At 40.8% G+C, this 25,928-nt stretch overlaps 1 protein-coding gene across 1 annotated transcript; it reads left to right on the forward strand.

Annotated features, from left to right (window-relative positions):
- The first annotated feature begins 24 nt into the window (after positions 1-24).
- On the forward strand, positions 25-25,181 carry cspg4ba (chondroitin sulfate proteoglycan 4ba). Its single transcript, XM_067522363.1, has 10 exons — positions 25-296; positions 3,774-3,937; positions 6,884-10,456; positions 10,799-11,272; positions 11,606-11,782; positions 15,080-15,278; positions 16,054-16,185; positions 20,854-21,026; positions 21,855-22,038; positions 22,751-25,181. The coding sequence occupies exons 1-10, from the start codon at positions 209-211 to the stop codon at positions 24,808-24,810; spliced, it is 7,224 nt and encodes a 2,407-aa protein (XP_067378464.1). The 5' UTR covers positions 25-208; the 3' UTR covers positions 24,811-25,181.
- The last annotated feature ends 747 nt before the right edge of the window (positions 25,182-25,928 follow it).

Below are 25,928 nucleotides of genomic sequence, written 5' to 3' on the forward strand. Positions count from 1 at the left end.
CACTGAGGACACACGCGCGCGCACGAGGCGGAGTTTAACCAGGACCTACATCGGTGCTTCAGTCCCACTTCGGAGAGACTCGTTTTGGCTGTTTGGAGAATCTGAAGTGGCCTCTAGTGTCGCTACTGAAGCGTGAAGACGTGGAAACGGGTCCGTAAATATGTAACCACAGTCCGCTAACGTGTGCGCTTCCCCCGTGAGAAGGAACATGGACTCGACTGGGACAAACTACGGGCAGAAGTTGTGGCTCTGCGGTCTGCTGTGGTGGTCGCTCCTGGTCGAAGTGGCGTCGGGAGGTAACGAAGCAACTATTTGACTTTTTACAATTAAAACAAGCGGCATGTTTAGTGCTTTCAGCCACAGTTAGTTCAAACTGTAGCAATGTCCTTCTGCTGGTTGACTTCGACGAGTTTCCTCCACTGTTGCTTGTTAACTGCAGAAAGTGATTCTGTATCTTTTTTTTTTTTTTTTGATGGCTCTGATTTCCTGCACATGTAGGCTGCGGTGCCGCTTATTTAACACCAGACCAGACAGAGATAGATGTAAGTGTTTCTCTCTTTCCGTGCAGTTCGGTTGCACCAGTGGTTCGCAGGTCTTTGAACGCTCCCTTCAGTGTTAACACCTAACAGGATGGAGCCCAATGTAAGTGGACAGGACGGTGGGTGTTGTGGCTGCAGTGTCACGATTCGTTCCAGCAACAGCAGAAAACTCACTTTGCGAAAATGCACGAGTTTTGAAGGAATTGTCCAGCTGAGGCTAACGAACCCAGCATTTGTCCCAGAAAAGGTTTTGCATTACGCTTTCGGTGAAATGTGCATGCATGGTGCACACACAGTATATGTGCTATATAGAGACGCACACCTTATCACAGACCGCAGCAGAGATGGGACTGTGATGCCCACTGCACTGGAAGAACTATCTGACTGTGACAATAGCACAGTTAAATGAGTGCAAGGAAATGGACAGCTATTGCTGCGCTGAAGGACCTAAGGGAAAAAATATGTTTTCAGTGAGTTACAGCTTCAGATGAAAATTATTTACATCCATGTGGGCATTCATTTGCATCTTTGGTCTGCTTATCTAAACTCAGCATTCAGACAGGCTGCACCCAAGGATAATCAGGAATTATTTTACAGTCGCTCACACTCAGCACGTCTAGATCATCATAATTCTAAGTGTTTGAATCCTCTGTACTCCTTTTGCATTAGGAAACAAGCCTTTGTACAAACATCTATGTCTCAGGATGTGACTGTGTGTCACTAACGGAGTGGCACGACAGGTCAACTAAAATCCAAAGAGGCACTTCAGTCAAGTTGCATCTCTGGTTTGTTGTATAAACGGAGCACACAGGCAGTGACAAGCATGGGACTTGCTCCTCAAATTAAGTGTAAGCGGGTGTTTGCAAAAAAAAAAACAAAAAAAAAAAAGGTCACTGACTTTGCTGTTGAAAGATCGCTTTTTCGAAATTGAAGGGGACAGAAATGTCCGTCGCACAGAAACTACTGCAGAAACATTTAAACACCTTCCTGTTTCTGCTCCTGAATGAGCACGAATTCACAGGTGTGCACAGGTTCGTGTGGGAATCTGTCAGTCGGCTGTGCTCTTTCATTTGCTTCCTCCGAAAATTTCAGTGTTTCTGCAGCTGAAGAAAACTGCAATTTTCTTTCCCCCACTTACACAACATCTTTCCATCCCTGTGAATCTAAGAGAAAACCATAATTTCTTTCGACTTATCCGGTTTTCACAAATGCCTCCTCTGTGTCTCATACGCAGACCCAGGCAGATGAATGAGAGTAGAGATACAACACTAAATTCAGTCAGTTTGACTTAGAATAAAGATGCGTGATGCTGGATGCTGTATGCCTGTGGGCTGTTTAGTCTGTTTATTTCCAGCAGTATATTTGACAATTCAACTGTCACCTCGCGGACATTACACCTTACTGAGAATTATAACACAGGGTAGTTGATATTCTCTAGAAAACAATTTATTTAAAGATGTCATGCTAAGGTTTAAGAAACTGGGGGGAACTTGAGAAGATCAACCTTTGTTTGGAAAGAGAAATTATGTGTTTACTAATGACGTATGAACCAAAACTAAAATTTATCCGTTCAGGATAATGGCATATACACTTAAAATCTCTATGAGCCTGGGTGAGATCTGGTATTTCTGTATAAAGAATGGAGCACATTCATGGAACACATTTTATATGTTACAATGAATTCCATTTGTGAGAAAATTTTCCTGAGTTTGTTTTCTATTGTTGTTGGTTAAAACAGATTGATTTAGTTGAAACATTTAAATTAGCTACTGGGACAAAGCCTGAATGAGGAGGAAAAAACTATTAACTACTATTTTACACTGAAATACACATAAGTACATATAATGTTGCAATTGATTTGGTTCTTTTGGTTTTACATGCGTTACCAGAAGATTTGTGTTAGTTTTGATACACTAAGGTTGATGTTTACTTCCATATAGTTTCTGCAACGCACTCCTGTTGATTAGTGATTGTTTATTGATATGACCCAAGGGCTAATTTGCATGCTTTACTGCTTTAATTGTTTGAATTTACAGATCAGATTTGGCCAAGCAAACTACCCATTAGTCCATTAACCCTTTGTGGAGTAAAAACAATGGATTATTAACTTTAACTAGCTTCCCCAGATAGTCACTTTCCCCCATTAGCAGCAAGCTGCTCTTGCCCCCAGGTTATGAAGCACAAATAAATCAAACATTTAATGGACGTGCTTCTTCACAGAGGTTGTTTGTGAAGCTTTTAATATGCGTGGGACCCAGGAGCTCATTAAAAACTGAACTGGTAATGCCCAGGCTCGGAGGCTTAAAAGAGCATGTTAGCCCAGATTACAGGGTGATGTAAAATGGCAGTGAGGTGAGGTGGAAGAAACAGCTGGGCCCGTCCGCCACGCCGTTGCTTTGACATGGGGCCACAGACAATGTGGGGGCGTCAGAGCCTTTCATGTTTAGGTTGAAGGTTCTTGTCAGGGCAGGGCAGGTTGAAACATGTTTGACTCCCTCCGAGCCGCCTTCGCATCCACTGCCTCGGTTTGCATATACAGTGCTGTACTGGTGTTAGGGAGTTTAAAGTACTCAAATACCTTTTTAAAATTAATTTGTAATTTCTACAGCTATGGACATCCATGAACAACTCTCTCCTATAGCTACAAATGACCTGAGACATAAACCTGTCATTTTCTCGTAATGCAGATGCTGGGGCTTTGTCTCATCCTAAAGGTGGTTATTATCCTATAGGTGAAGCTTTAGTGAGTCGAAGTAGTGCTCTTGTTGCAACTGAAAGTATGAAAATAATTATGGCTGAGTACATAAAGTACTAACACAACTGGCCCACCAGGAGGCCTATACTCAGCAGATCCACAGAATCTCATCAGTATTCTTTAAATCAGTTGAGGTATAATTTCTGCACTATGTGTGTGTGTTTTTTTTCACTTACACTGACTCTGCTTCACTTGGAAAGAACAACCAGGATGATAATTAGCCTTGCTTTTACATCTAAATGTCACATGTTGGCTATATTAAGACCACAATGCTTGACTGGACTTGCTCTTGTGTTTTCTCTGTAGTCACTACTACTGTACACTCTGTTCCAGTTTACAGCTACCTTATTCTCAGCTCACTTCGAATGATTGTGTTGTACTGATTTGACAGCCTGGACGTCACATTCAGAAATTTGGACCTCCCTCTTTTTCTGTTTCTTTTTTTTTTCAATATCTCATTCTAATGTCTCTTTCTACAGCTTCCTTCTATGGCGATGGCTTTGTACAGCTCAAAGCGGCACAGTCGTCCGACCATAACACGCTCCGCATTCGCTTTCGAACCTCCAGCATCAACGGCCTGCTGTTTCTCGCCGCTGGCAAGACAGACTACTTACTACTAGAACTCCATGCTGGTCGCCTGCAGGTGGGTACATCCATGGCTCCAACGTATGTAGTACATGAGGCCACACAGTACATATGTCCATCCCTACAATTCATACAGATGTTTGTGCTTTACCACACACACACACACACACACACACACACACACACACACACACACACACACACACACACACACATTCTTTAAATCAGTTGACACGCACATTAACCACCGTAAGCCATGGCTCTGTCTCAGTTGACAGTGTCAGTCTCTCAGCACAGTAACACAAGCAGACAAGTGAGGTGGTGTGAGCTGAATGTTACCTCACTTCTTGTCACTGAAGAAACTGGATTATGAAAGCAGTCAAATCTGTGTTAATTTTGGGCGGCGATCATTGAGTATTTGTGTAACCCATGTACCTACTATCTGATAAAAGTGCAAAATAATCTGAGTCTCTGGCCAACTAATTTATTGAATTATCAGACAAGTACGTACTGCATGGGCCTGCTAGTATTGTAATCATGCAGTAATGTTACACAGGGCTGCAACTAACATTATTTTAGAAATTATTATACAACCCCAATTCAAAAAAGTAGGAACCATGTATAAATCATTGCATTCTGTATTTGTTTACATATTACACATCGTCCTAACTTTTTTGAAATAGGGTTGTAGATTAATCATTGTTAATAATGAATTCATGAGATGTTAAGACATTTTAAATAAACAAAACGTGCCCAAGGTTGCTTGTTTTGTCCTGCTAGTAGGAGCATGTTGCCATCACCTCACTAACCAGCTACAGTAGGTGCTCAATTAGCGATGAACTAAAAGTAGAAAAACAACTCTGTAACACTAGTTCGTTACTTGGAAGAATCTTATTTATTACATTAATGCTCTTTAGTTCAGGGCTTTGTTAGTGTCCAACTTTCCAAACACTGGGGTTTTTTAATTTACAGTGCAGTACACTGTGTTTTCTGACAGCTGTCGATTATGACCATTATTCACATTTTGCCGTGCTGACCCGTCCACCTTAACATTAAAACCACCAGGTGCATTTAAGACTAATATTGTCGCACTATTTGTCTGTCTCTGTGACTAATATAAATAAAACATAACACCTCTGGAGATTTCAGATGATTTAATGAGAAAATATGCTTACCTTGGGCACACTTAAGACATTTAGGAGAGGGTTGTATCCCCAGCAAGGGGCACTATTTTTAGCCCTCAACACAAGCCTTGCTGGGAGGCTCTAAGGGTGAAAAACATTTGTTCTTTCAAGACTGCTTCTAAAGCATCTTGTAAGCAGCTCTGTCATGCTAAATCAGCAAACAGACTGGACAGATGTACTCTGGGAAGCCTTATTTAATATGCAGACACATTCATAAGAAACAAAGGAAGTCCTGACATGTGTACTATAGCTTTTGTGCATCAAACTATAGAAGTGCTTGTGACTAAGCTTTCATTAGTCTTAGACTTGTGCTGCTGGGAGTGAATCATACTGACAACTGTGTTGGATTGTCGTACTTCAGTGAGCAAGAGGAGTGAAATGCTTGTCCATGTTCCTTAAACCGGCACAGGTCACCAGATAATTTTTCTTGTTCACTCTCACAAGTTTTCCTCGGGCTTTGGGTCTCATTCCATGTTAGTCAGGCATGAGTGTCGCTCCCAGAAACCCATGCATGAATAGCAGGGACTCAGCAGCAAGCCTTGACAAGCATGTCATCTAAATGCAGTCTTAGTTTGAGATGGTGACATGATGCTTTGAGGACATAGCTAAAGGCAGAGATAATAGTGCTGTTCCTGTTTAAATCACAGACAGGCTCACAGTTATAATAACAGATGACATCATGGAATATGGGCAGTCTTAATCCTGTGTTTCCCTCATGGCAGAGGGTCTCAAAAGTTGTATTTTGGCACAGCAAGCATTTGAACTAACTAAGGTGGCCCTCGGTGATTGAGCAGGGCCCCACCTGGTGCGGTGGGATTCAAACCCGCGGCTTTCTGCATCCCAACACCATGCGAAGCCATCAGGCCCCCTAAATGTCAGCATTTGCGATGACATGTTTACAGTGACAATGCGAATGTGCTGATGTTGATTAGGTTTAATCATTTAACATCTTAGTTTAGTGTGACCCAGTAATGGTGCTGCATGTAAATTGAAGGAAAGCCTATCATAGGGTGCACAGAATCTCTTTTAATGGTAATCAAGTAGTTGTTCAGACATTTTACTCAAAACCACAAATGTTAACTTCATTGTTGTGCCAGAGAAAGAGTCGGAGGATAACTGGAAATTTTGATTTGCTACTGGTTTAAGACCATAATCAAAATCAGTAGGTTTCCACCCCTGGGCCCCACACATACCTTTACCAAATTTAATAGCAAACCATGCATCCCAGAATTTTCACTACTAAATTAAACAAAACATGGAGGTGCTGGTTGAAACAATTCTGGTTTTCACCACAATTAGTGGACTTATTCTCTTTGGGGTAAGTATATCTGTGGTATATTTTTATGCCAAGCTATACTGTGGTATATCAGAGTGGGCCAAGTAACAGTGTCACATACACTACTTAGTTAGATGTTTGACTTTTGGGCGAAATGTATGGGAAATGTAAAAAGTTCATGCTACAGTGGTATTATATCGTGAACGTAGGGCATTTAAGAAGAAGCATGCAATGAACCAGAATATTTTTTTGGTCAATATTTTTTTGTGATTTATTTATTTTTTTTTGCAGTTAATCGCCTTTTCAGAGAATAGCTTGTTATGGAATAAGTAATGAAACATTGAATAGTTGGAAATTATACCTGAAAGTCAAATATCCCTAACTTTTTGTTAGTAGGGTATATGGGACATCTCAAAAAATATCTCTTCTAAACTAATAACTTGAATTGAAATGGAACTGCTGCTTAAATCTATATGCTCATTTAATTTATATTCCTATAGTACAGTTATATTTTGTAATCCAGTCGTTTTATTCCTTTTCTTAGCTGAAACTGGACCTCGGATCAGGGGAGCAAGTGTTACAGTCAGAGCGAGGCACCCGGCTCAGTGACCTAGCATGGCACTCTGTGGAGGTCCACCATGTGCACCACAACATTACTCTGACTGTAGACAAAAACTCCCACACAAGTGTAAAGATGTCAGGTTCCCATCAGGATCTTAATATCCTGGATGGTCTCTATGTTGGAGGCTCAGGAGGCCTGGATAGACCTTATCTCCCCAGAGACCCGATTGGCTTCCGAGGTTGCATGGATGATGTGGTTTTCAATGAGCATGACTTGTTGTCATCACTCAGACCGTATACTGGATTTAAAAATGTGTATGAGGTTTCTCTGGGTTGTAGCCCCCAGTTCTTTGCCACAGAGGAGGACCCTGTCAGCTTTTTCAGCTCCAGAGCTTACATTTCTTTTCCAACCTGGAATGCCCAGCAGGAAGCAGTGTTCGAGTGTGTTGTGCACACTTCTGCCAAAGAGGGAATTGTGCTGTACAGTTCAGCCAGAGAGGGAGACTTTGTGGCTTTGGAGATTCAGGAAGGTTTTCCAGTGGCCATAATTGGAAAGAGTGGAGCCAAAACTGAGCTTCGTTCCCTCACATTCATCAATGACAAGAAGTGGCATTCGATGAAGTTGCATTTAAGCTCCAAAAGCCTTGAGTTATCTGTTGATGGAGAGATGGTCAAAAGCAGCATTAGCTCTCGTTCGAAGGGGCTCCATCTTAAAGGCTATTTATTCGTTGGTGGTATTGATGACAGCACCAGATCAGAAGTCAGAAAAGTGGGCCTCATCTCTGTGTCCGGAAAACGTGTCAGAGGAGGGTCCTTTAAAGGTTGTTTGAAGAAAATTGAAATCAACAAAGTGAAAATGGGTCTCTCTAATGCTGTAGTAACCAAGGACATCTCAGTTGGTTGTGAGCTAGAGAAAGAACCAGAAACAGCAACCACTGTGAGTCCATCAAGCTCTCCAGGTTCTTTTTCCCATGTCGTAACACCAACACCATCACTTCACATGTCGACCCTTGCAAGAGGTTTGTACAGTAGGTATGGTTTAAATTTTGTCCAACTTAAAAACCTTGTGGTACAGGAGGGCGGCCGAGCATCTCTTGAAGCCAAACACATCAAAGTACTCTTGGACTTCAAAAAGCTTGGCATTCGACAGTCTCAGATCATGTTCCGAATTTGGGAGCAACCAGTGCATGGTCAAATAAGGCTTGATGTTGATCAGGACCAGGAGGAGAACACCTTTAGCATGTTAGACCTTTGGCACGGACGAGTGATGTACGTCCATGGAGGCTCTGAAGAATCAGATGACTACTTCATGTTTTCAATTTATTCTAGCAGTAGAAAACAAGTTCCAGATTATCTGAAAGACAACAAATTACACTGCTACAATATTACTGTGACACCCACGAATGATGCACCTGAATTGAGTCTCCCTGAAGGAAATCTCTTTGTCCTGTTGGAAAACTCAAAGAAACACCTCACCAAGGATGTGCTAAAGGCCACAGACATCGACAGCAACCAAACTGATCTTCTCTTCTCGGTGCTTGGGAACCTGAACGCTGAGGCAGGATATTTGGAAATTGAAAACAGCCCTGGCAAAGCAGTTACCTCATTCACATATATAGACTTGGAGGAAATGAGGGTGTTCTATGTTCATACAGGGGTTAGAAACTCTAGGATAGTTCTCAGAGTTAGTGATGGGGAAAAAGTCAGCAACACTGTGGTTTTAAGGGTCATGGCCGTAGCACTAGATTATAAGATTGCTAACAACACAGGTCTTCAGATCCTTCAAGGGGAGACTGCTATAATTGGTTCAAAGCAGCTGGCTGTGGAAACCAATGCAGTGAAGCAAGCTGTAGACATCCGTTATGATATCATTGAACCCCCTCAATATGGAGAACTCCAGAGACTTCACTCGAGTGGTGAATGGAGGACAACGGACTCATTTTCCCAAAGGCTTCTAGAAAAAGAGCGCCTAAGATATATTAGCACCTTTCAGGACATCCAGACCTCCAATACTACTGATTACTTTAAGTGCAAAGTTAATGTGGCTGCGAGGGCAACCACTGAAATACTTTTCCCAATCACTGTGAAGTGGGTGAAGTATCACCTGGCGAGGAACATTATGATAGTCTTGGATAAAGTGAGAAAAGTAACCATGGACTCAGAGCATCTATATGCCACAGCGGAAGGTGTGACTCTTTTGGAGGATGATCTTTATTTTCGGGTTCTCACTACACCAAAGAAAGGTAAACTCATGCTGGATACCACAGTACTGGGAAAGAACTCAACCTTTAGCCAGAGAGATGTTACAGATCAAAAAGTGCATTATGAACTAGTTGACCGGCCTCATGAAGATACAAGTGACAGGTTCAAATTTCAGTTGGTTTCCAAACATTGTCAGTCACAAAATTATGATTTCCAGTTTTCCATTAAAGCGGATGCCAATAGTATATTTATGAGAAATAATGGCCTGTCGCTTCTGGAAGGTGAAAGTTCACTTATAACAGAAGACAAGCTGTTTGCAGAGACTTTGAGTACCAAGGATATGTACTACACAGTCATAAGCAGCCCCAAGCATGGAAAGCTAGCACGTATTAGTCAGTCAAATTCCAACGATAGCTATGACAACATCTTAACGTTTAGTAATCAGGATATATTAGCGGAACGGATAATGTACATCCATGATGACAGCGAAACAACCGAAGACCAGTTCACACTCATAGCCTCTACGAACCAAGGGTTCAAGTCTTCCATCGCAGACGAGGAAATTGGCTCCAAAGTAGGAACATTCAACATATCCATTCAGCTAGTCAATGACCAAAAGCCAGTACGTGTCATAGATAAAGTTTTCCATTTAGTTAGAGATGGTCAGAGGTTACTCACCTTAGAGGATTTGTGTTATCATGATGCAGACTCTGATTATGATGATGGAGAGTTGATATACACACGACGTGGAATCCCAATGGGAGACCTAGTGCTGGTTAATGACACTACTCATCGGCTGTTCCAGTTTCGACAAAAGGATTTGGAAGAAAGGCAGGTTTTGTTCATCCATAAGGGTGTGAGCACTGGCAGGTTTGTGCTCTTTGTCTCAGATGGAAAACATTTTGTATCTAGTCTTCTAGACATCAGTGCACATGATCCTTTCTTGAAGGTCGGCAACAACACTGGCTTATTAGTTCAGAAGGGCCAATCAGTAACCTTTTCCACCAGTAATTTCAGTGTCATATCAAATCTTGACATCAGAGATGACCAAGAAATAATTTTCAAGTTGGATGACGCTCCAAAGTTTGGAGGACTTCATCGCAATGGGACAAAAGTACAGTCATTCACACTGTCTGACCTAAAGTGTGGACTGATGTTCTATCAGCACAATGACTCAAAGCATCTGGCAGACCATTTTAACCTAACAGTGAAAGCCAAAGGTCTGCAGCTAACAGCGAGAATTAATGTGAAAATCTACCTGGAAAGTCATCAGAGGCCACCCATCATACAGCATCACAATGTCTTACTGGTGGAAGAAGGAAAACCAGTGAAGATTGATGAAACTAAGCTAGAGGTCAGTGCTCTAAAAGTGTTTTCAATCAACCGCATTCATGCAATTTTTATTTTGGTTCACATGTTTTAAAGGTCAGTATATTTTTATTAATTTTGCAAGACTCATCCTATTTCAACACAATCAATTTTGTGCACGTTTGTATTAATTTTACAATTCTTTTCTCTGGAAGTAATGTTTTTGTTTTTAATGCTACTGCAGGGGTAAAAGCTGAATGCTGACCAGTGTTTGTTTTTAAATTTTACATCATGCCAGGTTACATTGAGAGGAGAATGAAGTCTGAACTTTAGTGACACGTGGAACTTTTCAAGTTTAACCACTGAATATATATTCTGATTGTTGCAGGTCACACATGAGGACAACCTGCCATCTGAGATTGTATTCACAGTCAAGGTAGCCCCCTCTCATGGCTTTCTCCGGCGTTTTGTCGAATCAGAAGAACGCTACATTGGAACCAAACAGTCCCCTGTCAAGAAATTTACCCAGGAGGAAATCAACATTGGCAACATTCAGTTCATGCAGGTGGAGCCCGACAAAGTCAACGACACCTTCATCCTTGATGCCACCAATGGGGTCACTGACGTCCGTGACATTAGGATGTTTGTTGACATCATTCCACACCTCATCCCTCTTCAGGTCTCAGATTTCACCCTGAACGAGGGTGCCTCCAAGGCACTGACCCAGGATGTGCTGAAAGTCACAAACCGCCACTTTTCTGGAATTAACTTCCTGTATACCTTGACTGAGCCCCCGAAGCACGGTCACGTTGAGCACTCTCGATATCCAGGTGTGCACATGACCTCATTCTCCAGGAGGCAGGTGAGTTAATCTTAAGGACACTCGTAGCCTGGCAGTTTAATTTTTGGATAAATAATTGGATTTCATGTAGCAACCATGTTTTTGTCCTTTTCTTTTTTATTTGTTGTTTTTTTCATGCTCATTTTCAAGACAAAAAATGGTTCTAAATTTTCCAACCATCCTCTCCAGACTGTTTCTCATTTGTAGCCATTTTTGCATTGTTTGTGACTTAATTCTGAAAACAGAATTATTATTTGTTTTACTGCTAAATGTTGACAATGTTTGTGACCTAAAATTATTTAAATCACCACAGTAAAGAGTAATACCCTGCCCTGCACCATCATCTTTAACCAGGTGGAACATGAATTCATTTACTACGTCCATGACAGCAGCGAAACCTTAGCTGACAACTTCACTGTGGTGGCCAATGACACAGGCCTGAGGAAGCAGAGTGCAGCCCAGACGGTGTACATCCAGGTTACAGCTGTCAACGACGAGCCTCCTGTTATTACAGCCAACAGGGTCCTCAGGGTGAGTCCGCACGGCTGCACTATATTTAAACTCTGGACATTTTTTTTATTAGCTGGTCTGGCACCATAGCTTACTGTCAGACAATTTTCACATGGACTGTGTTTCAAGTTGCAATGGCTGGGTAGCTGGATGAGGGGAAACTATGTTTGCTATGTGGAGGAGGGTCCAAAGGGAGGCTGGCAGCACAGAACAGACACTAACACACACTTTGGAAGCGCCTGGGACTTGTACGAAAGGCTGTTACGGTGCTTAGACGTTACATTTTTAAACAAATTCTTACCACGTTTTACTGGGTCACTTACAAGCAATGCAGTGAATTAAAGAGGGAGATGCTATTCCTAAGCATCATAGCGTTGATTCACATGATTTCATGTTTCCGCTGCTTTACAACTCTTTCGACTATCTATTAATAAGAAATATAACTTCCCTACCTATCTGTGAAAGCACTTCTTCTTACCAACCTCTGTGAAAGCACTTCTTCTTTCCAACATCTACTTTACACAAAGTGTCCGTATGCTGAGCATTACTAACTTTTACTCTGTTGGCTTTAGCAGCTAGACTGGATTCTCAGTGTCCACAAGATGGCTCTCTGCCACTGCACATTATGGGTCTTAAACGTGTGGTGTGGAATATATTTATAGAGAGAGAGATGTTATTTGATTATTTTTTTTTTTTAGATTGGTATTTTAAAAGGGCTCAAAACATTTGTAGTTAAGAATTGTGCCACAGGCCACGGCGAATATCATTATCTTTTATAAGAACAGACTTTAACAAGTTATGCTGGAGGGTTAGTTTAACAGTTAATTTTTTAAGATGCAATCAAACATGGTTTAACTGTAAGGATTTTGAAGCAGGACTAAACATTCATTGAGTTGTTGAATACAGGTGAGAATTGATCTTGCATGTTCTTTTGCCTATAAAATAGGCAAGAGATCAAATAAAATGTTGGATTTGTTTGTGCAGGTGAGATCAAAACCAGAATATTATCAACAAATAAACCTAAAAACTGTTTAATTGTAGGAAAGTCACACAGGAAGTCTGTAAAAGTGGGTCAAAGAGCTACGCGCAGTTGTTCAGAACTGACTTCATAAGGCAGCAGCCCGATGGGCATCCCATCATGTTCGAAGCATTGATCTTCACTCCAGGCAGCTGTTAGTGCAAATTAATATGATGTGTCTTTTCTTTGATTTTGGTGAGTCACACTGATGCTGTTTTGTCAGACTGATCCTGCTGTGACTTCCTGTTCAATGGGGGATTCCTGGAGCTTTAGTCATTTCCTGCCAGAAGAACACACGCTCACATGTGTGGCAAGTGTTCGCTCATGTGGAGAGCGTACTCTGATGCTGTGGGACGGATGGGAAGTGTGCGGTAGCCCATGTGGTGGGTGACCATGGCACTTACAGGTGCTAATTAAAAAAGTACCTCATGCTTCCGTTCCGGTAAGCAACACTCAAAGCGAAGTTGAGAGACCAGCTTAATACCCTTTACACCTCACTTAAACCCACCCTCAGTTAGCCGTATATTTTAATATGTTTGATAGTCCACCTACCCCTGTTTAACCACAAACTGTTGTTGTTGCACCCATTTCCCCTCAGCCTGCACAGTTTACTTCTGCAGCTTGTGATCGGTGACATTTCACACATTAACCAACTTAGAGAGAGAAGCAATGGGAAGTTGCAAATAAACATATTTGCTAGTCAGCCAGTGTGTGATCCCTGAGATATACTGTGATCACACCCTAAATATGCAGTTTGCATATTTTGTGGCTGCATTGCACTTCAATATGACTTTCCAAAACTGTTCCAGCAGGAACCTTTCTACCTACTTGTGTATAGACAGCTGAATTTTTGCTAGTTTAGGGTATATTTGTCAGTTAAGAAACACGCTAGAGCATGAGCTCCTTTTATGGTGCTGTTTTTTATAGTATCACTGAATCAAATGTCTTCATGTGATGTGAAGAGTGTCTCTTTTATGAACAACATTTGCAGATAATAATCACAAAATGCAGGTTAATGGAGACCAGATGATGCATTGAAACGGTTGCAGAAACACAACTCTAAAATAAAGTTAATGTTCCTGGATGTGTAAATATAGGTAAATAAAAATGTTGTTTTAACGGGGCATGTGGAGAATAAAATATTAAACGTGTTCTTCTACAATTGAGCGCATTTCATTTTCGATGTTTGAATTGGTGTCGTGGGTTATGGTGTTGGGCACTATCGCGCTCTCATGGCTTCCTGTAATATTTGAAATTATACCATTGAGACAAATCAAAAGATCTTATTGTGAAAAGTGCCTTTTCAAATAATTCGATTTTAGAAGTCATCCACCACTCATGTTTGCTTGTCCAGGCCCTTCACTAATTACTGTGGAACTACAACCTGTGTGAAGGACAGTTGCACATTATGTAATAGTTATTTGTTAAGTGCCTGCATGGTTCAGTAGCTTTGTATTGTGTGTGTCAACTAGTTTCTCTGTGCTCTCATGTTAGCTCAAGGCTTTTGGATTTACAAGGAAGCAGGACCTTAAATGTGCTGCAATAACACTCTCCAGTACATTGAACAGTGTTTACACTCCTAATGGCTATATTTGTCCTGAGATGTCCTATGTTTGAGTTGTTATATGTGACTTGAGTGATGCTTAGTGACATTTTTCCATGAATTGTTATTGTTGTACCATCTGTAGGTACCTCACTTGGTGATTATTTATAGAATAGTTCTGCTTCTTTGGATGATGAATTGTGGAAAATGACTGGAGAGAATGAAGAGAGAGAGAAAAATGTGAAATAGCCTTGGGGCTGGACTCACACCCATAGCCTCCTGGGTTCTTTTCAGTGTGCTAAATGACAAGTATACATCAGCTGTTTGCATTAGTCTCTTTTATGTCTCATTTCTTTTTTAGTTGTGTTATATCTGTGTAGAGACTCGCAGAATATAATGCATGAAGAATTAAGTTTTTAGTCTAAAGACAGTTACAATAAAGTATTTTCCCAGAAGATCTAATTAATACTAACAATAAAGACTAACATTCACAAAAGGAAATAAGTTTGAATGCATCATGGACATATTATAGTGTAATAGTCTCATGAACTATAACAAATATGACCATATGTCATTCCATCTGTCAAAATGCTGAACTCACATTTGGTAGTCAGATACTTTCAGCTTTTTTCTCGTGAGCCATGTCAAACAAAAGGTTTCTTTTTTTTTCTCCTGCTCCCTTTTTTCCCCCAGAGGGCTACATTTTAAAGGAAATTACTCATGGCACATGTTTTGTCCTTGTCCGTCTTGCTTCCAGGTTTGGGTGTCCTCAGTGACAGAGGTCAGGCCAGAGGATCTGAATGCGCAGGATCAGGACACTCCCCCAGAGGAACTTAACTTCATGGTGACCCCACCGAGCAATGGACACCTTGCCCTGAAAAGTGCCCCCATGAAGTCAGTGCTCAACTTCACCCAGGCACACATTGACCATGGACAGCTGCTGTTTGTACACAAAGGTAAAGCATGCTTGCTATTACCCACCGAATACAGCACACTGCAAAACACTGACAAGAGAGTCCTTTTAAAATAATCACACAAAAGATGCATGACTATTTTAAAATTAGTATTTACACCGACAGAGCAAAATAAGACAATAGAATTAAAAAAGGTGGTGCTGAAAGGTTAAGAAACAGACTTAAACATCGTACCTCTCCCTGAATGGTGAAATAAAATACATAGAAAACTCTTTTTAGAAACTATTTTTATTTTTATGTTATCAGAATAACTTCCTGTTGCCCCGTTTGTATCCACTTGAAGTTGCTGCTGGCGATTCCAAATGTTAATGTGCCCTCTGTTTAGATCAGCCTACGATAAAATCAAGACAGCGGCAGAAACTGTGTGCAGCAGCGTTAAACTATATGTAACTAAGGCACTGGACTGAAAGCCAAACTGGAGGTGGTAATACTTGGAACGCTGGAAACAAATGTAGGAAACAAACTGTGGAAAAGGTGTCTCAGCATTTAACGGTGTCAGTCTCAGATCAGATCTCCGCTTGCTGTTCTGATTCCTCTCTACTTTTTCTTTGCCGGTGCTCGTACCACTAGGAAGAGTTGTAACAATAGCTTGCAAAGGATGTGTCCCACCCTACGTGTTTCTTTATTTTTACACATACACATTAAAAACACTTGCAGTTCACTTGTAAATGTGCTCCATTCAACAACAAAGTGAACTTATAAAACACTTTTGCTTCAGGGTTTGAGCTTTTAATTCAGTTTTCCCCTCCTCCTTTAGGTGCCACATCCGGAGGATTCAACTTTCAAGTCAACGATGGTGTGAACTTCAGCCCCAGGCAGATCTTCAGCATTACTGCCAGAGCCTTAGTTCTTAGTTTGGAGAAAAACCGTCCACTCAAAGTGTTTCCAGGTAAATCCCACCTCATGAGAAGTTGATGATGTTCTATATTTAGACAAGATTTTTACTTTGGTTAGTATATTCGAAGCTGATTCTAATACTCCTCCATTCATTTTAAATACGGTGACCAAAATATTAGAACGACCTCTATATATACATAAAATAAAATATAATGAAAATAAATGTTTTCAAGTGCATGTTGTTTATGTATTTACTTGCATAAGGATAATAGGTTTTCTTGCCAGCATCCCTGCTGTGAGTTTAAGTTAAATAAATGTATGTTTGTTTTTTACCATTTGCTTATTAGCCACTTTTGTTTGTCCACTAAGGCCTCTTAGCCTGGTATTATTTTTATTTTTTATTTATTTATAATTTTTTTCCGGCTTATCCCTGTGAGTTCAGAGACGCAACAGCGGATCATTGTCCGCATGTTGATTTGGCACAGTTTTTTATTTTTTTTATGTCGGATGCCTATCCTGACGCAACCCTCCCCAATTTCTACCGGTCTTGGACCAGCACTGCACAGCTGGGGAGGGGAATGGGCTGTTAGGGTTTCAGTGTCTTACCCAGAGACACTTAGCTGAAACTGGGGATCGAACCACTGACCCTGTGGTCTGTGGACTTTCCAACTGAGCTACAGCCGCCCCTTAGTCTGGTATCATTTATCACGCACCATTAGTATCTGGTCTATTTCTCCACCTTTGGCTCCAACTTGCAAACTTCTTACAGATGAAAAAGAAATCTTTTGCTTTAGGGTAGATTAAGGTGATGGCTGTGGTCCTGCTGTGCTGTCAAAATACTAAACTCTTATCTCTGTGGTGTTTTTAAGCTTTTTAAACTTTTGATTCTCCTGCCTTAAAGATGAGTGGTGTTGAAACTGCTCCCACTGTGATGTCACTCCGGACCGTGAAATTCGAGAGGATAAGCTCACCCCTGCCCGGAGCTATGCTAATGACGTACAGAGCATTTTAAGTATACATAAAGTCTTGCTTTGCACCCTGGTGTAGAGGAAGGCAGGGTGTTGGAAGTGATCTTCAGACACTAACTAACTACCTGATCAAGTTTTAAAACAAACGCTACTCTGTCTGTACTGAAGCCAAACTACTTGTCTCCATTACTGTTCTGAAACATCCTACTGAAGTCTCAATTGTGCAACAGCAGGTTTGTCTTCTTCACGTTTAGGATCCCAGTCCAGTTTACAGATTCATCAACTTAAAAATATTTTGTTTGTTGATGTTTGTGATATTTACAGAAGATCAGATCACATTAATTGACCAATTTGATCAGAAAACAGGGAAATTGCAAACAGTGCCATTGCAACTGTATGTCAAAAATACGTGTAGGAATTTTCATTAAATCGGATAAAAAATCCACTTTGACTCATGGATGAACTGATTAGACAGAGTCTGGACCGGCATGCATGTAAAGTACAACTTTCCAAAGCGGGAATGTGGTAAATCTACTTTATCTGTTTTCTCTGAGTTGTTTAATTTAGCTTTTTCTCGAATTAGAATTTCTTCGGAGCTGTCATTTATGTCATGCTGAAACTACACAGATGGTCCCTATAAAGAACTGAAACTACTTATTTTTACCTGTCTCAGTCATTCACTCACACGCTTCTTTTTTTTTTAACACTCCTTTATTGTCTATTATAAATCCAGAAAATAAGACATCAAAACCTTTTAGGATGTTAAGAAGTTACAGTTCATACATCAATATGAATACTGTACAACTGAATTGCTCCTGTCCTTCTTCCACCATCCTCAGTTATCATATCCATCTGTTGTTTTATTTTAGATTTTCTTCCCATAAGTAAACTGTGGATTTCACTTTTTTCTTTCTTTGTAAATGGCCTGTAAATGGAGGTGTGTGTGTGTGTGTGTGTGTGTGTGTGTGTGTGTGTGTGTGTGTGTGTGTCTGAGAGAGAGAGAGTCCTTGTCATCTCATTTGCTTTATTAGAAGGATTTAACCTGCTTTTGTTCTCTTTAATTTTATATTCACAGTGTGCTTCATTTGATACTCAGGAGCTAAAAATAGGCTGACAGTGTGTTGTCACTGTCTGCAAAAACATGGTGAGACTTCTAATGGAGATTTCTCGTGGTCTACTTTGTGAGTTGAGAGGGAAGGATTTTGAGAGGATAGCAAACTGCCAACTGGCACGCTCTGCAAAGCTTCCCTGCAACAGGGTGAGTGGGTGCTCGAAGAGCTGCGCCACTGTCTGTCTGAGGCAGCGCTGTTTGGGCTTTGTGTTAGGCGGGGAATAGAAAGGGGGCTGGGATGGGAGCTTAAACTGACAATAAGGGTTTTGATGGGGCGAGGGGGTGACATGAAACACTTTCACACTGTGGAGGGGAGATTAATGTTTTCCCTCTCACTTGTAAAGTTCGCTCATGTCTGGGTGCTCTCTGTAAAACTGTGCAAAGACTCCTCACTAAGCGTTTGCATGTGCCTCAGTCAGACAAGGAGACTTGCTAAAGTTTTGGTATGAGGACATTTACTAATAATTCTGTCAACGTGTCTTGCATGCACAAAACATATAATTGAATCCAGCATATTGCTGCTATTAAGTGGAAACTGTAGAAATATAAGGGCACTAAATACAAGAAAACATAGTTTGTGCATGGTGTTATCTAATCATGTCAGAAGGCAGACGTGTTTACGGTTGTTTCAAATGGCAAAGCTTGTAGGTTGAGTCAAGGTTGAAGGTGGAGTGAAAAGCAGGACATCACGGCGACAGGGCCAGAAGTAGACGTCTTATCTGGGTATAATAGTGTAAATGTTCCCCTCTTGGAAGACACGCCTAGTGATAGACAGAAGCAGAAAAGAAAGAAAGAAAGAAAAGAAAAGGGATAGAAATAGTTCTGCAATTAAAGAAAAAATAGAGCTAGAGAGAAGTCTAGTTTCTCACCTTCTGACAAGCTCTTCTCATGGAGAACTGTGGTATATTTGTGACCTTCTAATATGGAGTTTGACAATTGTGTGTTGCTGGTCTATTGTATTATTGTACAATGAGCCTAAAGAACGTGACTTTTCAACAATGATTATGTTCTGTTAATTGTGCAGTGCTGTGCTTCACAAAGAGTCTGTCTTTTTTTTAGCCAAAAGTTTGGAATGTCAGGGGCTTAGACTAAACAACTCATGGGAGTTCTGGAAAATTGTTGTACATGTGTACTGTATTGTACTGTAAGTTTATTCCTGTGAGCATTTCCACATTTTATGTGTATAAACTGCTGCCAGGTGACGATGGAGAAGCATCTGACACTACAGGAAAGTCCTTCTCCTGCACATTTACTCCTTTTAAAAGGAAAGTTTCCCATTAGTGTTACACAGTGACACTGGGAGTTCTCACGGAGAGCGACGAACGAATTTCACTGTGCTACAACCCCCTTTTTTTTTTTCTTCTTTTGCCTTTCATCATTTATCATTTATCTTTTTTTAGTATTCTCATAATCCATCACCCTAATTCTCCAGTTTGTATTATTCCAGATTCTTCCGTACGTATTTGGCGCGCTACTACTGCTAAATGGTGACAGCTACAAACATGGTTCCAACTGTAATATGTTGCATGGTTGGAAGAGCTGTGCTATGTGCTGACAGCTAATGTGCTGTAATTGTTATGAATATTAATATGATTTTTTTTTAATGGAAGATCAATGGGAGCAAGGTTTTAAACTGCAATATCTTAAAAACTACACATGGTAGCACGATGAAACTGTGTAAACCATGATGAAGCGCTTCACGCATTACAGCGTGGGCTCTATAGCGCCACCGTGTGGCCAGTCATACGCATTGTTAAGATCGTTTTTTAAAACGATACTAATCCTACACGCTGACCGCTAGAAACATGGTTCCAACTATAATATGTGAAGAACAGTGAGGAGAGATAAGTTATTACTCTCTGGACTGATGGCTGATGTACAATAATTTTTATGAATATTTGTATGATTAATTTTCTGCATTGTCTATGAGAGCAATCTTCTCACAGCAATATCTCGATAACTACACGTGTTATGTGTGTAAAAATGTGTATTAAATTAAATTGCATTGATGATAAAATGAGGGGATGTAAACTTTTGCACCCAACTGTATGTACACTTGTAAAATTCAGGTAAATGGACTTTTTCGTACATTTAGGATTAAATCTGTATATGTATGTAATCATAAATACAGTGTAGACAGATGGATGGATTGATGAAACTAGGAGTCTAATCTGTTCTGTCTGACGCTAGTGGGTGTCGAAAAATGCATTTGTCAGTAGTGAGGCCTTGTCATCATACGCAGGAGATATTCCTCGTTAAGGTTTTCCCAAGTGGATTAATTTCTTACCCTTCATTAATTCATTGTTATTTGGGGTTTATGTAACACCACACACTGCAGTTGAACAGTGCACAAAAAATTCTGTGATGTCTGGAGTGCAGCTTTGATTTGACACATCACAGGATTCTCGTTGGTCTGTTCCAGGCCTTGTTTTGCATAATTTGGAGTCGGAGAGATGTGAAATGTTTCCACAGGGGAAACTTGCTACTTTTTATGCAACCACACAAGAGTATTACGACTAAAAGTGTTGCCACCACTAAACTAAATAACAGACCCAAATTATCTTTGTTTTTTTGACCCGAGTCATTTTATCTGGGATGTTCTTAATTTAATAAATTATTTAATACATCTGCTTCCTTTCAGGCTCTTCTATACCAATCACAAATGAGGATTTACAAGCGGTGACCAATGACGTCCACAATACCTCCAACCGCATCATTACGTTTAATGTGATTCGTCCTCCTAAACTGGGTCGTCTGGTGACAAGGCAGCCAGACAATTCTACAGAAGACATCTCCACTTTCACCCAAGACATGGTGAGTGAAAAGCTTGAGGTCACGTGGCCTGTAAACACCTTAAGCTCATTTTACCCAAGTGTATTTTAAATATAATACAAAGGATCGGAAGCTCAGTAAGATTAAACAGGGTTCCTCAATTCATATAAAGATTTCCACTATGAATAATAGAAATTATGAATCCTTATTCAGGTAAATGCCTGTTTGTGTCTTAAGCTGAGTGAAACATGTAAAGCTTATTATGTAATAACCTATTTGTGATAGATTATTATCTGACACAAGTGTAATGCTCTGTGAACTATGTTTTTTATGGAGGGCGGCACAATGGTGGGGTGGTTAGTGCTGCCGCCTCAAAGCTAGAAGGTCCCTGGTTTGAATACCCTGCTGGCTGTGTTCTTTCTGTGTGGAGTTTGCATGTTCTCACCATGATTACGTAGGTTTTCTCCTACAGTCCTAAGACATGCATGTTAGGTTAATTTGTGATTCCAAATTGCCCATAGGTGTGAATGTGAGTGTCTTTCTGTGTATGCCTCTGTGTGTTGGCCCTGACATGGACTGGTGAACCTGGTGTCTAAGCTGTACCCTGCCTCTCACCCACTGACAGCTGGGATAGGCTTCAGTCCCCCCCACGGCCCTAGACAGGATAAGTGTTTAAGATAATGGAGGAATCAATAAATATTTTGTAATAAATTAATGACCTAATGTAATTTGTTGATTGAGGCCACTAAACTGTTTATGCAGTAGATTTAGCCATCAGTTGACTGATATGCAAATGTTTTAAATGTGTTGATGGTAATTTATTTCAGACTGAGGCTTACAGTAGGAGCTATGATGTTTCTGTTACCACAGGTGAACAGAAGAGAGGTTGTGTACATTCAAACCCCCCTTGAGTCCGTGGGCTGGGAAGCCATGGACTCGATGACCTTCTCTGTGTCATCACCTCCTACTTCTCTGGACAGCCAGACATTCAGAATAGACATTTCCTATGAGAATACTGGACCTGAACACAACACAGTTCTACTTGCAAACACAGGTATGAGCATAATTGTGTAGCCATCGGAACAGCAAGGTTGTGCTTTGAGATACATTTTCTAGGTCACCATGCTAACTAAAATTTACCAAAACATTTTTTTTTCCATGTAAATACAAGTAACTCACCTAAATCCACTGGTTCAAACAGTTGTTTTTAGAAGTCAAACAGTTAGTGAAATGGAGATCAGTAATTGCCGTATAAATACCTGTATCTGGAAGGTCCAGTTACTAATGAGTAAGTATCGTGATCCAAAACTACACCATAAAGAATAAAAGAGTACCCTTCAAGTAACACAGTGAAAAGCAACAGTCAGGGGATGGATACAATCACATTTCCAAGTCCCTGCATATTTCTTGGTGTACATGCATCCTGTCATTGAGAATTGGAAGGAACACACCACATAAGCAAGTCTCCCTAGAGCATATTCTCCTCAAACACTGAGTGACCGTGCAAAAAAGACTGGGTCGATCGGACAATCACTTGTTTTCATTTTTAGTTCCCTTTCTAGCAATCCGTGTTCACTTTGCCATAAAAGAGTATGTTTTCGTCAACAGCCAAAATAAACTGACACTGAATTCTAAATTCAAATCTAAATGAGAACCTTTATTCAAAGCTACAAATGTGAATAATTATAAACAGCCAGGGACGATTAATATGATTAACAATTCTTGCCAACGATGTTGTTCTTGTTATCTTGCTTGTTTGGCGTTAGGTGCTGTCGTAACGGAAGGGGAGATTGTTGTCATTGACAAGTCCAAGCTTGACGCCACTAACCTGATGTCCAAGTTGCCATTGACTCAGCGGAGTTCCCACGAGGTTTGGTTCCAGGTCACATCACTGCCCCAACATGGTGTAATCGTGGTGGGTGAGAGAAACCTCACCAAGGAGAAACCTAACTTCTCCCAGTTCATTATCAACAAATACGGTATCACCTACAAGCATGACAACTCAGAGACGACTCATGATTATTTTGTATTCAATGCATGGCTAAATCTTAAAGGCAAAGCAGCGCAGCGCCCTCAAGACATTAATGATGTAATTGAGGAGCGTTTCAATATTACAGTTGCACCTGTGAATGATCAGCCCCCTTTGCTAAAAACCAAAGCTCCAAGTCTAAGGGTGGTACAGGGAGATACAGTAACCCTCGGGCCTGAGAATCTCAAAGTGGAAGACTTGGACAATTCTCCTGATGATATTAAATTCTCTGTGATTAGCAAGCCAAATAATGGGTACTTAGCTCTTAGAGGAAGTTTAAATGAGTCGATATTGGCCTTCACCCAAGCTCAAATAAATAATGGAAGCGTCTATTTCATCCACGATGGGAGCTCTGCGTCAGGGGTGTTTTACTTCAGCGTCACGGATGGTCACCATAAACCTATATATAAACTCTTTAACCTAGAAGTGACAGAAATCACCATTTCTCTGGTAAACTACACTGGATTGACACTTGAGCAAGGAAAGACTTCATTATTACTGACGCAGGACAACCTAGCTGCTAAGACTAATGGGAAAAATGTTACCATTCACTATCAGATTACACGGCCCCCAAACTTTGGCAAACTTCTGATGGACAACACAGAGGTTACACAGTTTGATCAGGAGGACATACAATCTGGGAGGTTGTCTTACCATATGATCTCTCTCTTCTCTACAGAAGACACGTTTGAGTTCACTGCCTTCACTTCAGAGGCAAATCTGACTGGCCAGGTGTTAAAAATTACAGTCAAACCTTTAATCCAGATTGGTAAAGGTTTCATGATTCCCAATGGGATTGCTGTCAAACTCAACGCAAGTTTTCTCAATGTTTCTGAATTGGCTAGTATCAGTAACACTGACCCTGTCTTTGAAATTGTCTCCCACCCTAACTATGGGAAGGTGGTTCGGATAACACCTAAAACGTCTGGGAAAACTGCACCAGCTGATTCTTTCACTTTTCAGGAGCTGATGCAGGAGGAGGTAGCCTTAGAGCTGAACGCCAACATGACTGGAGTTCAAGAGCTAAATGACTCGCTGGTGTTTGTATTGAAAGCTGATAACATCCAACCTGCTAAAGGGGAGTTCCACTTTACAGTTGTGCCATATGATCCAGCACTTTCTCCAACCACAAAGAGTCCTGTCCCAACCACATCGTCTGTTTCACAGACACCAGTCCAGACTTCCAAGAAAGGAATTGCACCACCAGTCCTTTCTACAGGTTTCCTCTCCACCCAGCAACCAAGCAAAAATCAGCAAAAGTTCCAGGGGCCCAACCGCTGGGGAAATTCCAACAGAACTAGCATTTTTGGTACAACTCTCAGCAAACCAACGCATGGAACAGAGGAATTCCCCTTCATGAACACACCGGTTCGTGTAGAGTCCTACCCTCAAAAAACATCCAATCCACTCCTGGTTATCCTACCACTACTTGCTCTGCTGCTGCTTGTAATCATCTTTGTAGTCTTAGTTTTCTTTCTTCGCCACCACAGGCAAAGGAAGCAGAGCACTGCTGCACCAAAAGAGCCACCTTCCACTGGTCTTCCAAGTAGTCAGTCTTACCAAGGCCAAACCCAGAGGAGCACAACAGTTCCCACAGTGACTGTCACTCCAATAAACCCCACCAACACAGGTAGCCCTGTTCTTGAACGGCTATTGGTTTCAAATCAGGGCTTATCTTACAACACCGCTGATTCAAACATGCTTGTGAGTTCTTGGAGTAATGGTTCACTTGGTGCATCTTCCCAAATGATTAGAACTGCCACTCCCACTCTGCAGAAGAATCAGTACTGGGTATGATCATCACATACAGAATGTGTTGGAGAATACTCTCACATATTTTCATAACAGATTCAAATGAAGTCAAAAAAGTGGCTACAAATAATTATGTTACCAGTTATGCACTAAAAGCTGCATGGATCAATGTTCTTATATTATTACTGAAAAATGTAAGCTGGGAGTCCATTTACCAGAATTTTATACACAGTCTCAATTTGTGCAGAAACAAACCCCAAAAAAAAAAAAAAACTCATGGAAAACATTTTAGCAAAGGTGGGATTGTTGCTGTATCCTTAACATCAAAAAGTGAAAAAGGCCACTGCAGCAAACTAACCACAACCACATTAAAGGAGACATGTGACTCAAACAAGCACTAAAAACACAAAAACAAATGTGTGTGACACCTGAGCACATCACAAATCTGACAGCCAACTGATGTGTAACACCGTGCGCACTCAGGACCATGGATATACAATTTGTCATCAACGCGGAGTTATCTTGCCATTTTCACACCACTCTCAATCACCACAGAAGGTTTATAGCTACATCTAATTGATATTCAAACCTAAAAATGTCTAATTGAAATATGAGCTTTAAAATGGGTTCTGGTGTTAATACATTTAACAACCTGTCTCTTCTCCTGCACTGATTAGCTAAGCTAAGAGACAGTCAGTGTGGTCTCTCACCCATTTAGCAGTCGCAGGTGGGGGTCAGACTAGGGGAGATGGTGCAGGACACACGGCAAAAACTAGGCTGACAGCCAATCATCAGCTTGGTGGGTCACAGCCCTTAAAATAAAAGTTGGTGGAGGTTACGACAGCTTCTCTGTGCATGTCGGACTCCACATTCTCCATTTGGCCACAATCACTCCACTGGTGTAAAAAAAAAAATAAAATAAATGTCATGTCCATAAAACTGTGGCCAAAATCATTTGTAACATCTTTAAGTTTTGTTTGAGTCACAGAATCCACTGAGATACTGTGTTAGAGTTAGCCATTAACCACTGCTGTTTCCTGAGTTTGTGAAACAGACTTGACATTTGCAAAGTCTTTATCATTGTGGAAAATTATAGCATATGTTTGGTGCTTCGTGTGTAGTCGGTCGCTCACATAGTTATGTCTTCACGCATGTTTAACTCT

This window comes from Channa argus, chromosome 11 (genome assembly GCF_033026475.1).
Source record: "Channa argus isolate prfri chromosome 11, Channa argus male v1.0, whole genome shotgun sequence".
Lineage (NCBI taxonomy): Eukaryota > Metazoa > Chordata > Actinopteri > Anabantiformes > Channidae > Channa > Channa argus.